At 34.0% G+C, this 14,912-nt stretch overlaps 2 protein-coding genes across 2 annotated transcripts in view; one reads left to right on the forward strand and one right to left on the reverse strand.

Moving 5' to 3' along the window:
• Nucleotides 1–1,808: 1,808 nt before the first annotated feature.
• LOC117117659 (G2/mitotic-specific cyclin-B3-like) lies at nt 1,809–10,818 on the forward strand. The gene is made up of 10 exons (XM_033262048.1): nt 1,809–1,970; nt 3,403–3,493; nt 3,955–4,068; nt 4,623–4,919; nt 6,393–6,527; nt 6,773–7,006; nt 7,250–7,405; nt 8,241–8,390; nt 8,953–9,083; nt 9,723–10,818. Exons 2-10 carry the CDS (start codon nt 3,446–3,448, stop codon nt 9,775–9,777), a joined length of 1,320 nt encoding a protein of 439 aa, XP_033117939.1. The 5' UTR covers nt 1,809–1,970; nt 3,403–3,445; the 3' UTR covers nt 9,778–10,818.
• Nucleotides 10,819–11,410: 592 nt separating this feature from the next.
• LOC117117658 (protein IWS1 homolog) overlaps nt 11,411–14,912 on the reverse strand; it is a 10,637-nt gene continuing 7,135 nt past the window's right edge. The window contains exons 12-15 of the mRNA XM_033262047.1: nt 14,668–14,782; nt 14,306–14,365; nt 13,950–14,061; nt 11,411–13,618 (exon numbers count right to left, since the gene is read on the reverse strand). Coding sequence (XP_033117938.1) covers nt 13,490–13,618; nt 13,950–14,061; nt 14,306–14,365; nt 14,668–14,782 — 416 coding nt within the window. The 3' untranslated portion in view covers nt 11,411–13,489. The remainder of the gene's footprint in view (nt 13,619–13,949; nt 14,062–14,305; nt 14,366–14,667; nt 14,783–14,912) is intronic.

Here is a 14,912-nt window from a genome sequence, read left to right on the forward strand (position 1 = left end):
GCTGTATTGTTGTTTTATTCTTTACTGATTCATGATTATGCTTTAATTGTTTTGTGTATTATTTGGATAATAGCAACGATTTCTACCGCCACCAAGAAGGTTATGTATTCACCGATGTCAATGTCTGGGTGTCTATTCCAGTTTGTTTTTATATCTAGTATCTTTGTTGAGAATTGATAATAAAAATACGCGACGACTTGGTAACGAAAGTGTGGCAAAAGTTTTTTTAGATCCAGCTGTAGGGGGCGTCCCATTTTTTGTATTCCCACCATGCATTTCGGTGGAATACAGTGGAACACTTTTTTTGTGTGGAGAACTCTATCTTGTATTTCTAGTATCTTTGGTACGTATGATAGATCAGCTGACCAATCAGTTCAAGTCTAAAAGAAACTTCTAAACTTAGACTTTTATGTTTTATTCCGCCCTTGTATTTGTGATGGGGAAAATTGGATAGGGAATTCCGTAAATGATGCATAGTTCGGAGAAAAGGGGTCAATTTTCGCTGATTACAGACACCTTCACTACATTTATCTAGCCATGGCCAAGCCATGGCATTTTTTGGACTTTCAGAGTGTCAATATAAAATTTAAACATCTGACCAATCAGAACATAGGTTCAGGAATACGCCCTTTCCCACAAAAACGCACGTGGCAAGGCTGCATTTATTTCAAGTCGTGTTTGTGTTAGCCAATGCGTCCGTTAAAATGTGCACTCTTAAAATAGATTAGAAGAAGAATCATATAAGTTATATTATTATAACGTACTTTCACATTTCACATACGAGAAGAATCCAGGTTTTGGCGTTTATGAAAGTTTCTTTTCTCAGGGGTGGTGAAAAAAAGAGAAATCAAAAAGAAAGGAAAGAAAGAAAAGATCATTAATAATAGAGAGCACGGGACTCCAAAACAAGCTAATTTCCTATTAAAATTCCGTGTATCAATGTCATGGATAAGCAGAAAACCAAAAATTTAAAACACCCACACATCATTCGTGGTGCTTCACACAGGCATCCCCTACACAGAGTTGTTTATATTTTGTCCACTCTTACTCATCCGTTACTCGTCAAAAATATTATTATAATATACTGTAATAATATATTATTATTATTTTTATTGATATTTATGTCATCATCATCAACCTCTTCAAAAGCGCATCATCATCATCATCATAATCATCACTACTGTTATCATTATTTATAATAGGTCAATAATATATTGTTATTTTTATTGTTGTTATTATTATTGTTATTGTTATTACTATTATTATTATTATTATTATTATTATTTTTATTATTATTGTTATTATGATTATTATTATTATTTAATCTTCTTTAATTATTCAAAATATATTGTTATATAATAATAATAATAATATTTATTATTATTATTATTATTATTATTATTATTATTATTATTATTATTATTATTATTATTATTATTATTACTTACTTACTTACCAAATTACTATGTATGTAAGTAAGAAAGTTAGTAAGTAAGTAAGTAGGCCTACCTACTGTAATGGGCCGGATACGTACAGATAAACTATAGAATGGGCCGTCTACCATTTTGCATTTTGTGCATGGGGGATGCCATCTTTGATTTAAATACCCACGTTCAACAAACAATTTCTTTTTATTTTGTTTTCGTTCAACAAAAGCTAATCCAAATTTTTATTAACCAAACAAATACTAAAATATTTATTTGTAACTGAGTCTTATTGCTGATAGTAATTTCTATAAGAAAACCTAGTAAAACATAATTTACATTTGCAATGTTTTAATTTTATGGAGAGTCTACAAATGCTTGGTTTAAAATTGGCCAATCAGAGCTAGATATTCTCGCGTCTCATGTAAATTACCCGTAGACGGGCGTCAAATTCGAATGCAGAAAAATCAGATCAGATAACAACAAAGAGGCAACAGTGTCGTGGTAAAGTTTGTTTGAAATAAGCAGAAAGGTTGATGATATTTGGTAAATATACTATGCAAGTCTTCAGGCATTATATCTCATTATATCTTGCTTTAAATAAGTTAATAACTGGCCGGTTTAACTTCAAATTTGTATGTCAATCTTGCTAGAGTGTTGAAGGACCCAGGCTGGTTTGATCCACCATTTTGCCGACAACAAATAAATTCGATGCATGAGTTTCAATTCAATGAATGGTTGACCAGCTGGGCTGGGAAGACCAGCTGAATTCGAGTTCGAATTTCAGTTACTTGGTAGTTTTAATGAATATGCAAATTTTGAAATTTCATACCATAACACGCAATTACGTTGTATCTGGGGCCTAGGCCTAGCAATTTTTATAGATATTTAAAAATTTAATGCATTTTGAGGCTTACTGTATGTATGAATGTATGTAGTAGAATGTATGGAAGGCCTGGCCTAGGCTAGGGCGCAACTAAATGAATTCCTTCTAGCCTAGGCCTAGAGAATGTCTAGCCTAGAGCTAGGCCTAGACTAACCTGGGCCTTACTGCTGGTGGAATAGGCAGTCTAGTCACGTGTAGGTGTAGTGTAGTGCTGAGAGTGGGCTAGGGAATAGGACCATAGCTCTATAATAATTCTCTATGGTAGGACCATTATTGCTATCTAGCTTTTCATATTTCAGGTACTGCACATTGCTTCATCAGCTTTTCAGCGGCTTCCGCATTGATTGCCCAAGTTTGCCGCTCTCCTGGCTAGGCCTATAGGCTATATGAATGATCAACTCAACCATTTTGATGTGCAGAATCGTAACTACTGCATATTATACATAGTTTTGATACAAGAAGCCCTAATTTTCTGCAAAAATTAAGTGGAAATGTGGCCTTATTTTCAAAAATGCCTGTGAAGTTACTATTTAAGTGTTCTTTTTTCAACCCCACACAAATGACTAAATTACTCAATTTAATCAATTGCGAGAACTGTGACGACAAGGATGTGAAAGATAAAGGATTGCATGTGCAAAAGGGTTTTAGACTTTTCCGATACGAACACAATGTTATTGTTAATGTCCTATAACTAATATAGCACCTTGTACAGTAGATGTAGATGATGAAAGCTTGTGTATCCTTATTACGACAGCCCAAGAATGTAAGTAAGATTAGCAATCTGCTGAAAGCTGCAAACAAAGAGCTCTGCAACTTTTAATATGCAAAACTTGCATGGAGATTGGTCCTATTGAAAGGATTTCTACTACCTAGGCTTTTTTTTTTAATTCTTTTTTGGCAGATAATGTTACAAAATTCACATAGGATTCCAGTCAGTGTTATGGGATTTGCATTACCTATTAGTTGGCAAGAACCTGTTATGTCTATACCCGTGGATGAATGCCTTGTTTAATAAAGTATAATTTGCATGTAGAGTACTTACAGGTAGTTAAGGTTAAATTAATAAGTTTGGCTATCGATTATTCATTGCAGAATTTTACTACAGTATCGTATTTCAAAAGAAAAACTAAGCATAATGCCTCAGCCTGCATTGAGAAAGAAGAGGACAGCAGTTTTAACAAGTGTAAGCAAATTCATTTGTGATACAAAACTTTAAATTGACTGTTTATATTATACTGTATTATACATTAAACCATAAATTCCTATTCTAAATTTAAAATTATGTCATTGTCCATATCAATATCAAAATATGAAATTTTAAGTGCGAATACGATGTCATTTTATAGTATATCAAGTTGATGTTAGATTTTGTAATTTTAAACTCATCTAGGTCCTTCCTAAATAGTACCCAAACCCTATTTTGTAGGGCTTCATAAATACCCATGCCCAAGATTTGCTATCCTTTTACCTATGCTTAAAAAAATTGATAAATATCAGTTGTGTGCAGTTCATACCCAAATTGGTAGACTTGGTACAATAACCGAATGCTAATCTGTCTATTACGTTCGAATCCCAATGGTGGGGAAAATAATGATCATGCTACATGCTAAATTTAATATTGTTCAAATTCTATTCACACAACAGATTCACCAAGATGGAGTTGGCAATACAAAGCCATTTACTCGAGCCAAGCGGCGATCTGAAGGCTCACCACCCAACCAGAATGCTAGTAAACGAGCTTTCATGGACATTACAAATGTGAGTAATTGCCTGCCAAGATGATATATTTTATTTATTAAAGATGCTCTCTATGTTGAGCCTATGGAATAAATTTAAACAATTTAAAAATGACATTAAAAATATAATCATAGCAAACCACTAAGGCTCATAGAGCCGGAGCTTATCCGCAGATTTTGTAGCGTGAAGCGGATAAGAGTGTAATATGTACCCCCCAGGTTGGGTTAGTGGTCCAACGCAGGTTACTCACAGCAATTTGGTGGTATACATTGTTACACCTGGCTAGACTGAAACAATGTTGCTCAAGGATACATGTGAAATGCACAGTTGAGGATTGAAAATCCGACCTTGAGGTTGGAAAACCAAAACATTCCCACTGCGCCAAACCGCTTCCATGTTAAAAAAAAATACTGCCACCTAAATCAAACTTAAAATTTAAAATAGATTTGCCTACAGGTTATATATTTTCTGAATAGATTACTGTACTGTTAAAATAAATATTGGAGAAAAAAAAACAAGAGAAAAGCTTACCTACAATTATTATGTCAATTTTTTTCTCTTGAATTTTTATGAAGGCATTTGGCAATAAAAAGTGTGTTGGTACAAAGAAAGGTGTTGGGATGAAAGTTAGTTTAAAAAAGCCAACCGCCACAAAGAAAGTGATGGCAAGAGCAAAGACAAGCAAAGAGGATTTGACAGTACACAATGAGGATAGTGTACAGCTGTTGCCGGAAATATCTTCACAAGGTTCAAATAAGTCAACTAGTTCACAGGAGTCTGTTAGTTCACAGGAATCCAACAGCAGTGATGTCGAATTGATTATGAATGAAAAGAATACGGAAAATAACAAAGCCTTAGAATTGAAAGATGCAGTAAGTATATTTTTTGAATTATATAGCGTGCTAGTTTTTAAATCTTAAAGAAGTAGATTGGCCAATTAAAATTTGAGCCTAAAACAATTTCAAATTATTAGCCAATGAGAATGCATCTAATAGTTTTCGGCTAACATAGCACTTACAGTATTGCAAGTTAAAATTGAAGTCTAGTTGACTCCTGGGAGGCAGCCAGTTATTGTAAGCTGAATGGACCTGTTCGCAGTGTCAAACTTAACTGACCAATCAAAATGCCATGATTTAATTTTAATGTGTGGCCAGTAATAATATATGTACGTCAAACAACCCAAACCCAGCCATGTTTGTTTACGAATGGCTATTGATTTTTGTAGGACCTTATAAAAAATAAACAATCAATTTACTAGTGTACGGCAGGCTACTGGTATAAATTTCAGGTTGTTTATTTAGTAGACTTGCCACAAGTTTATTTTTCATTATTATTCTCATTCTGGACAGCGCCACCAATAAGAAAGTTAATTGAGAAACGGAATAAGCGACTTGTAAAACACTGAATGCGGGTACCAGGGTGGCAAAAGAATGACGTAATCATATATTCCGTACTTGGATAAATGGGTACACCGAAATAAACAGTTTAAACCAATCACAATGTTCACATTTTCGGAGCCACGAAACTGAGTAACTCGCGTCAACTAGTTAGGCATGACTAAAAAATAGTCCTCCCTAATAAAACGGGCCTAAAATATTTAGAATATACCCTAGTAATACTAGTGTGGGCAGTGACAAAAACAATTAAGGTTAGGCTAGATGGCGTATTATTACAAACACATCACTTTCCAGAGGATGGCCCAGGCCTCTGGTGTCCAGTAGTGTAGTAAATATAGGCCTAGTAGAGGCTTGGCCTAGTTAATAATACAGTAATATTACAGTAGGCCTACCTTTTTAACAACGTTCTACCCAAGGCCTAAATCTGTGTAGCTAGCGGTGAGCAGGATTCTGTAAGTATTAGTACAGTTATCAGACCATAGTCGTTCAGCAGGCCAGAACTACCTGTTTTATTCAACTAGGTAGGCAAAATGGAGATTGTCTAGCTTAGTCGAGACATCTGCATCTTCAATTTTGAAAATTTACCAAGATTAATTTATATGCATGAAGTAAGCCAATCACATGATTTATAAAATCAGTCATGTATATGATATCCTACATTAAATTTGATGTGGGAAATCATATGCATGAATGATCAGGCAGCATTTGCCCAGGCCATAATACGAAAAAAAAAAAAAGAAATCGAGTATAGAACGCCAATTAAATTAGCAATGGCGCGCACTAAGTGCAATAAAGAGTGAGTAACCCAAAATTAGGGCCTGGAACCCAGGCTATTTATTTAGCTGAAAGTATAGAGCCTGTTCATTTAAACATCGCTTTATACTGAATATACAATGTTTATATAAGACAAATCTGACATTGAAATTTTCTCTTAATTGTATTTTGTAGGTGGCATCTATTAGTCTGAATGATAGCAAAGATGATATCACTGATTTTAGAGACCTTGATGCCGAGAATGCAGACAATATTTATGAAGCTCCAGATTATGCTGCAGATATATTCAAATATCAAAAAGAAAGAGAGGTATGACATCAAAATATAACAATTACAAAACAATTAAATCATTATCTTTATTTAGGGAGGATATCTGAACATTGGATATAAAACATAAGTTGGTTTAGTAACAATTGTTTTTTTTTTATTGATTATGCAGTGTTTACGGAGATAATGCGTTTAATTTAGATGTATTCAACTACATACTTAGTGACCTTCTTCCGATTAGGATGATATAAATCTAAAAAATCTCATATAATATAATCTCTTCCCAGCTAAAATTCAAAATTACGCCGTATTTTGAACATCAAGTGGAAATCACCACTCAGATGCGGGCTGTGTTGGTAGACTGGCTGGTAGAGATACAAGAAAGCTTTGAACTGAACCACGAAACATTGTACCTGGCGGTGAAACTTGTCGATCATTATCTCATGCACAAGAAGAATGTTGGACGCGACATCCTGCAACTCGTTGGAGCAACTGCGCTGTTCATTTCATGCAAATTTGATGTAAGGGTATTTGTGATTTTGGACTTGTAAATCAAACCCATGGTGTAATGTTTCATTAATTTATGTACTTTCTTTTTCTAGTTATAAAGTGTGACTAATTTCTTTAAAATGTGTAACCCCTTATCCAGAGTGGCCGCCAAAGTTGTCAGTGCCAAAAAATGAACAAAGAAATGTAGTAAACATTAATAATGCTGTAATAATAATGATGTTTGAAGTAAAAAAATATAATTTTCTTTACTACAGGAACGTTCACCTCCACTTTTGGATGATTTTAAATATATATGTGATGATGCGTACAAAAGGAAAGATTTTATTATGATGGAGATGAGTATTTTGAAAACAATCGGGTTTGACCTTGGAATCCCCATATCTTATCGCTTTCTCAGGAGATATGCAAAGGTATGGTAATCAAAATTATGTGAAGTTAGCAGTCTCACAGTACATTGGTAATGCTTTGAGCTTACAGTCCACTCTTAGTTTGGCCCTTGTCTGTGTTGTTGTGCAAGGCATGTCGTCTACAAGGTTTAAGCTGGCCAAAAAATATAGCAATTTGGCTAATTCAGTATGAAAATACTTAGCCAAGTAGAAATTGGTTTAAACAAAACAAAACAATATATGCAATAATAACTTCAATTTAAATAGCTTTTTGCCTATTTTTAATAATTATATTAGCAAAATTGGGACTATTTGGTTAAATGAGAACTTAAAACACTATGTTTATGTTGCTTTACCACACTCATTGGTATTTGCAAGGTACAGTAACGCATCCACTTCTACATAAAGTCTAGTGTAGCATATAAATAAGGGAATTAACTACGTTCAGGTTTCTTTATTTTAGGCTCGGGGCCTAGGTTATGCCAATAAGGAACTTAATCACTTTACAAAGTGGCAATCCCTTTCACAAGACAAACTATGCTATACCTAAACTGAGTCTCATTATCAGGCTTAGGGGGTGGAGTTGTTTTGGTCTTCAGTAACGGGTTATGAAATTGAACCCAGGAACCTGGGACTAGAAAGCAAGCACCTTAACCACCAAGTCATTCAAGTTGACCTCCTCTCAACTTTTTGCCTCAGGACAGGAATAGAAGCAACATAAAATATGATAGTGTCAACAGACCTTAACCTCATACTTTTAATCTTTGTCAGTTGCCTGTTTACTTTGATTATTTAATACAAGATGCATTACAGACTGATGGTTGATATATGCTGCTATAATTCTTTGTTTTATCTACAGTGTGCACGCTCATCTATGGAGACTTTGACTCTAGCCCGGTTCATCTTGGAAACTTCGCTACACGACTCTGCTTTCATTGAGAAACGAGACTCGCAAGTAGCTGCAGGAGCTCTTCTCCTTGCCTTCCGCATGAAGAAATCAGGAGAATGGGTATGTGCAGCCTAACACCTGATATTACAGTTAAACTTGCCAAGTCGACTGTGCCTAAGTCGAATAATTTCCAAGTTGATCTTATTTTACAAGCCAAATTGTTGTTTTCCATTAATTAACAATCTATAAGTCAAATTTTATTAGTCGAACAATATTTCAATGGCATTTTGGAATCAACTTAGGCAAGTTCAACTGTATGTAATTTATAAAAATCACTGGTACTTTGAACAGGGGTATGAAAGATGTTACATGAAAACTTTGTTGTCTTAAGTAGGATTTGACCCCAAAATACCTTGTTCAATATTTACAATTATTTTTGCTACAGCCATATTATGTTTTAATGAATTTGGTCAGTCTGATCAAATATTGTTGAGTAGTCTAATGTATGCCTGGGTTTTACTACCTTGCTATTATAAGCCAACAGAAAATATTAGTGTACACACCTTTTTGATTTTTAATATCGTCTCTTCAGCTAGTGTTTACTAAATTTTTCTTTTGTTATATGTTTATACTCTGTAAATATCTTTGCCTAATAATTATTCCTTCATGATTATTTTTTCAGGATAACACACTTCAATATTATTCAGGGTACACGGAAAAGGATTTGGAATCAACAGTGAGACAGCTGAATAGTCTTATTTCCGCATCTCCTGATGAGCAACTCATGACTGTACGAAACAAGTACTCCCACCCGTAAGTCTTCAAACCTTTACTACATGTAATATTTACATACTGTTGTTTTCACATTAAGTAGTTTTGATTGCGATAAACTTACCCCAAGATGCGTGCGGCCCAACACCGATCAGAGAAGGAAGTAGTATAAAAGCCGTGCACAGTGAAAACAAAGTAGTGCAGACCTAAACATCACTATGGCCCTCCGATCCATTTTTTTATGCCCACCCCAGGGCTAAACCATGTACCAGAATACAGTGAAAACTTTGCATGCATGTAGTACCTTGATCTGATAACATCTTACCACTATCACAATCAAAAGCTCACTAATGTTTCAGACATCAGATCAAACAAATTGTCTTGCAATATGTGTGGAAATTGGGGCAATGGTCTAGTTCATCAGAGACAATAAGGCACTTTTAACGTAATTCTAGAACGGATTCACTCATCTGTTCTTTACACAACGTAGATTTGTGCCAAATTACATCCTAGAATCAAGTCAACAACTCTGCATTCTCGGATGCGCAAATGACTTCTTGGTGACGTTGTTACATTCTAAGTCCTACTGTCAGCATAAAAGATATGTTTTTATGACTTCAAAATTTTCAATGAATTTTATGTCCCGAGAATTTATTATTCAATTTTCTTTTTCTTCAACAGAGTTTTCAATGAAGTTGCTAAAATTCCTCCACTCGACATTCTATACGATTTGTAATTCTTGATTTGAAACAAAGCTGGGGGTAACCAAAGAGGAAGGGACATTGTTATACGCTACATGGATGTGATATATAAAAATAGTCTAACTGCACGAATTGTGGGCAGTTAATAGTTACTGTTCTGATCATTGTTAAAATTATCACTTTTTTATGCTGAATTTTTGTGAATGTGATTTTTAATCAAATGAGTAGTTTCCTTTTTTTTAAATAACAGTGTAAATTTTATACCACTCAACTTTTAAATCATTTTACATTGGTGTATAAACATTTAATAAGTGAGCATTTTAATTTTTATCCTTTAATCATTGTCCAGTTTGATGGTAAATCTTTAGTTAATCATTTAACACAAATTTTGTAAAGTGACTTTGGAAGTTTTTTGAAATTTATTCTAGAAGAGGGTTTTGTAATAATGCAAACACTTTTTATTGAGCTTTGTATCTAATCAGGCATGAAAGTAAATTGCACAATAGTATTTTCTATATCTTTATACCAGGTGCTATTCATTTTCCACATGGTGATGTATTATGTATATTAAATAATTCTGCATACACATATGTACATTTTAAACCAATACAAGCAATGATGCATTAATGAAATTTTAATTTGGTAAACATTTAATTCGTCAACAGATAATTAGTAGTATTTTGTGGGTTTGTATTAAATATAAGTAGTAAGTCCGAAGCAAGAGACGGTGTATGTGTGTGCAAATCCAGTGATGCATGTTTGTGTAGTTTTATTGAAGCCGAATTTGCAGAGCGAGAAATTGTTAGGAGAGAGTAGTTATGTAAAAATATGTACAGTATAAATTGACTTCTGAACTAATAATCCATCCCATAATATAAATATTGTAAATATTAGTTTCAATTACTGTAACAATTTGATTTTCATGTTCTTGCTTTCTTGAAACACAGCGATATGGCTTTGGGAAACATTTACGCGACAGATTACAATATTTTATTGAATATATATTATGTTCTTCTACGTGTAGTTTTATTCGAGAAAGCCACCAATAAATTGTATAGATCACTGGGATGCCTGTGCAACGTTGTCTTTATTCGTTCTTTTGTCGTTTTTGGTATTAGAAAAACATATTTACAAAAATATTGTGTACATTCAGTAAATATAAAACTAGTCTACTATTAATTCAGAAAAAGTTTATAGTATGCACTTGTTTTACAACTACTGTAGTTAAAATTGTAGAGATACATCAAAATGTTTTTACAGTACAGGTATAATAACATTGCGTAATCGAATAGTCTGGAAAATCTTTTAATTGCTAAAGTTTGAGCCCAAGACCACTACGGGTGTTATCCGGGCGAGAACAGGAAAAAGATGCATAGGGTTCTTACCGAACTCGGCTTTCAAAAAAACAAATAGCATTTAATTCTATCAAGTTTCCCTGGACCCTTGCGTCACCCGATGCTTTAATCCACTGCATTAACGTACAGTAGTGGTGTCAAAATCAAGTAATAAAATTACTGAAGAAGCTAGAACAATAAAGCATACATAGCAAACTTTACATAGCAAAATACATAGCATTTTGGATGAATAAAAAACATAAAATTACTACGACTGTAATGTTTCCATGTGGTGGACGTATGTAACAAGGTAACATATGGATTCTAGACTAGCTTCAGTTGAAATAATTTATTTTATCTTTGGAAATAAACTCTAAAAGAAGCAAGGACCATGAACATTTAAACAGACTTTACTTCTGGCGCATGTTAAAACAATCAAATGGGATCAAGTAATAAAAATTGCTCCCTGCTGCTAACATGCTGCTTTTGCTCCTCCAAAAACACTGCAGTTTGCAGTGTTGGATTATCAGCGGATTTCGGCCGGTGGTCCGCGTTTAACACCCACTAGAACTGGAAATTGCAGTTTCCGGATTTATCCCGTGATACACTTCACAAAAAACTCAACTGAACGCACCCTACGTTGTCTCAGCCTGTTTCACCCACGCTTTCATAAGCAGCGGACTTTTTCATTCATCACACATTGTTGGCCGTAAAAATATTGTACTGTATAAGCCATTTTAGCCCTTAGTATAATGTACAAGCTATATTAAGGGCCAAAATTGATTATACAGTTGTTGACTTGCGCAAGTTCAACTCAAATAATTTTTAAGTCTAACATTTCTATATTTTATTGGTTCTGATACAAAATAAATTCTCCAGATTAGGCTCTAGAAAATATTGTATCCATACCAGAGTTATAAGAATACTAAGGTGCTAACTGCAATGTATTCAATGTCTGAAATATGAAGAGCTGTGTGTGTGTACCCATCCACGATTTGTATCGTTGTTTTCAATGGTGCCTTCGATTTACACATGCAAGTTAAGTACAGCTGAGTTACCCGTATGTTACATCTGTATGTTGTATCTGTTGCGGTGTACGAGTGTTACATACACGATTTCAATTTCATTCCTCAATACTTAATTGATTAATGAAATGACAGAGGGCTTATTTATGGTTATAATATGTATACTAAGCCTGAAGGTGGCGCTTTCCTACAGTGGCGATCTTGGATGGTACACAACACTGCATTGCTTCGATTTTAATAGCTCTATGATCCCTACACATTGAAATTGGTACCACATTATGGGCAAATCACTGTTTCCTTATAAACGTATGCTGCCCATGCCACTCAACATCAACTGACCTTTTGCAAACTAAGGAGTAAGTTGGCTCAAATCGCACTCTTTACAATTATCTAAATGTAGCTACTCTAGTAACATTTACATGGCAACATAAGTTAACAACAGTGACAGACAACCAGTTGAGTTGCAAAGCCTAAAATTCTAAACAAAATGAAAAAACTTTTTCTTTGACCTTACTCGAGTACCAATCAAAACAATGCCAGGAATATGCTTGTGTCCAACAGACACATGTTTACGTACATTTACGCTATTGTTTTGTGCGACTTTAGCAACAACATCCAAGGGGCCAGACATAACAAAACACTAGTCCATTGTAGTGGTGTATGTAGTTGGAGTCTTGAAACAGGGTGGGGGAATCGATTATTAAAAGGGGGATGCTTTCTCGCAAAATAAGGTGATATAAAGTGGTTTTTAACTACTTGAGTAATTATTGGGCTTTGAACATTTCCGGTGGGGACCCAACTGGAGGCAGGGGGTGGGGGAGGGCATGTGCACCTACCTAGATACACCACTGATCGACTAGTAATAGAAGAAAAACGAGTACAGTATTACAGTACAGTATTCATTTATAGTAATACTACTACAGTATTTTTGTGTTGTCTAATCCAAGATGAATTTATTAAAATACACTTGTTTTACTATTTACACTAGCCTATCATATGTACTTTGCATCATATGTTGCCAGGCCTTGAGTATGGACAACATTGAGGAAATAAATTAACTTTCTAAACTGAAAAGGGTGAAATATGATTTGCCATGACTTAAGATATTTATCCCTTTGGACGAACACCCCAACATAAAATTTACAGTCTCTTGTGTTCCAACAAAATTCATCCAGTCCCTGCTGAAAGTGTAAACATACTAAGCTCTCCACTTCTGTGATTGGTCACAATGCAGGATGTTGCTTTATTCATATCTGGATGTGCTGTGCTTGTCCAAAGTTAGGATGTCAGCAAGAACTATCCGATAAATATGGAACTTTCCCTATAGCACAAGGCTGAGGCTCAATTCTCCTTCATAACATCAACACAGTATACTCAATGACCATCTGTTATAAAGACATCTTTCTTCCTTCTACACTTATTGCCACTGCCTTCTGCACCTTGTTTTTACTTCGGCTCTTTGCTTCTTTAAACTTTCTCATATGCTTCTCAAGTTTGGTCAAACTTTTCTTGGATTCCTGGTAAAAGTAAAAATACTGAGGTTAAGTGTATCAGAATAATTAGTCAATGTCTTGACAACAACAACAATAACAAGTGATAAAATTTATCTGGTTCCTATAACCAATGACGACAATAATGCCAATAAACACGGTACACTAATAATATTCTTAACAATAGTAAATAATGACAATTGGTATAATATTCATTAACAATTTTTTCTGTGCTACAAAATTTGATAGTCAAGACAGGGCTATACATTTGTTTATATGTTGTATATTGAAGTCAGTTCAAAACACAAACATTTAAAAAATATCTCTGGATGAGGCAGAGAATATTAATTTTACTTACTCTTCCCATTTCTGTTTCAACATTCCATCTGGGCCTGACGACGTAGTCTTTCGTGGACGGCATAGGAACTCTTGCACGACCAACAAAGCCTGGATCACCAGGCCTCAATGCTCTGCAAAAAATACAAAAACCGATGTTATTTTTATAAATATTTATTCAAAAAAGCAGAGCAGAAAACACAACTCTGGAGGAACTAGACTTTGTGCCAAATAAACAGCTAAAGAGAAGAGGTGAAAAAAACATGTTTAGAAGATCAATATTGAGTTTATACTACTACTTAGATAGATAAGATATTGATGAGTAAATTGAACGAGAATTTAAAGAATATCTGATGAGATTATGGTTAATTAACATACTTTCCTTCTTGGGCTAATGCTGAATCTATGCTTCTGATTGGGGTTTCTCCCTCTGTTGAACTGGAAGTTAAAAAACACACATGGTAATATAAAATCATTTAAAGTGATTATTAACACTAAAAGTGAAGAATTGAAAAATGATGAATAATATCATTAATATCTATAATTATAACTATAATATTAATAAATATTAACAAGATTTATTCATTATATATCTATTTTTTCTTTAACCGGAGTGATCTGTTTAGTTTTAATTCTGTTCTCCCACTGGGAACAATGAAAATAAAAGGAAAATATATCAAATAATATATTTAGGAATGGAAGGAAAGGAAAGAAATGGATAAATGGAGGCGATTTCATACTGGAGTCGTTTCTTCTTTGATGCTGGCATCTGAGCTAAATCTCTAGCTTGTCTGTCTTCCTTGGTCATGGATTTGAAATCTGCTTCCACTCCGAAAATGGGTCGCGACCATTCATCTACGAAATCATCAAAAGTTAACATAAAAAATATATTTATAATACAGATTGTCTCATTTTATATATATATATATATATATATATATATATATATATACATACATATATACACATATATATATATATATAT

The sequence above is a fragment of the Anneissia japonica genome, unplaced genomic scaffold (assembly GCF_011630105.1).
Source record: "Anneissia japonica isolate Jap-2015-1 unplaced genomic scaffold, ASM1163010v1 scaffold3334_len1275209_cov185, whole genome shotgun sequence".
In the NCBI taxonomy this organism is placed as follows: Eukaryota; Metazoa; Echinodermata; class Crinoidea; order Comatulida; family Comatulidae; genus Anneissia; species Anneissia japonica.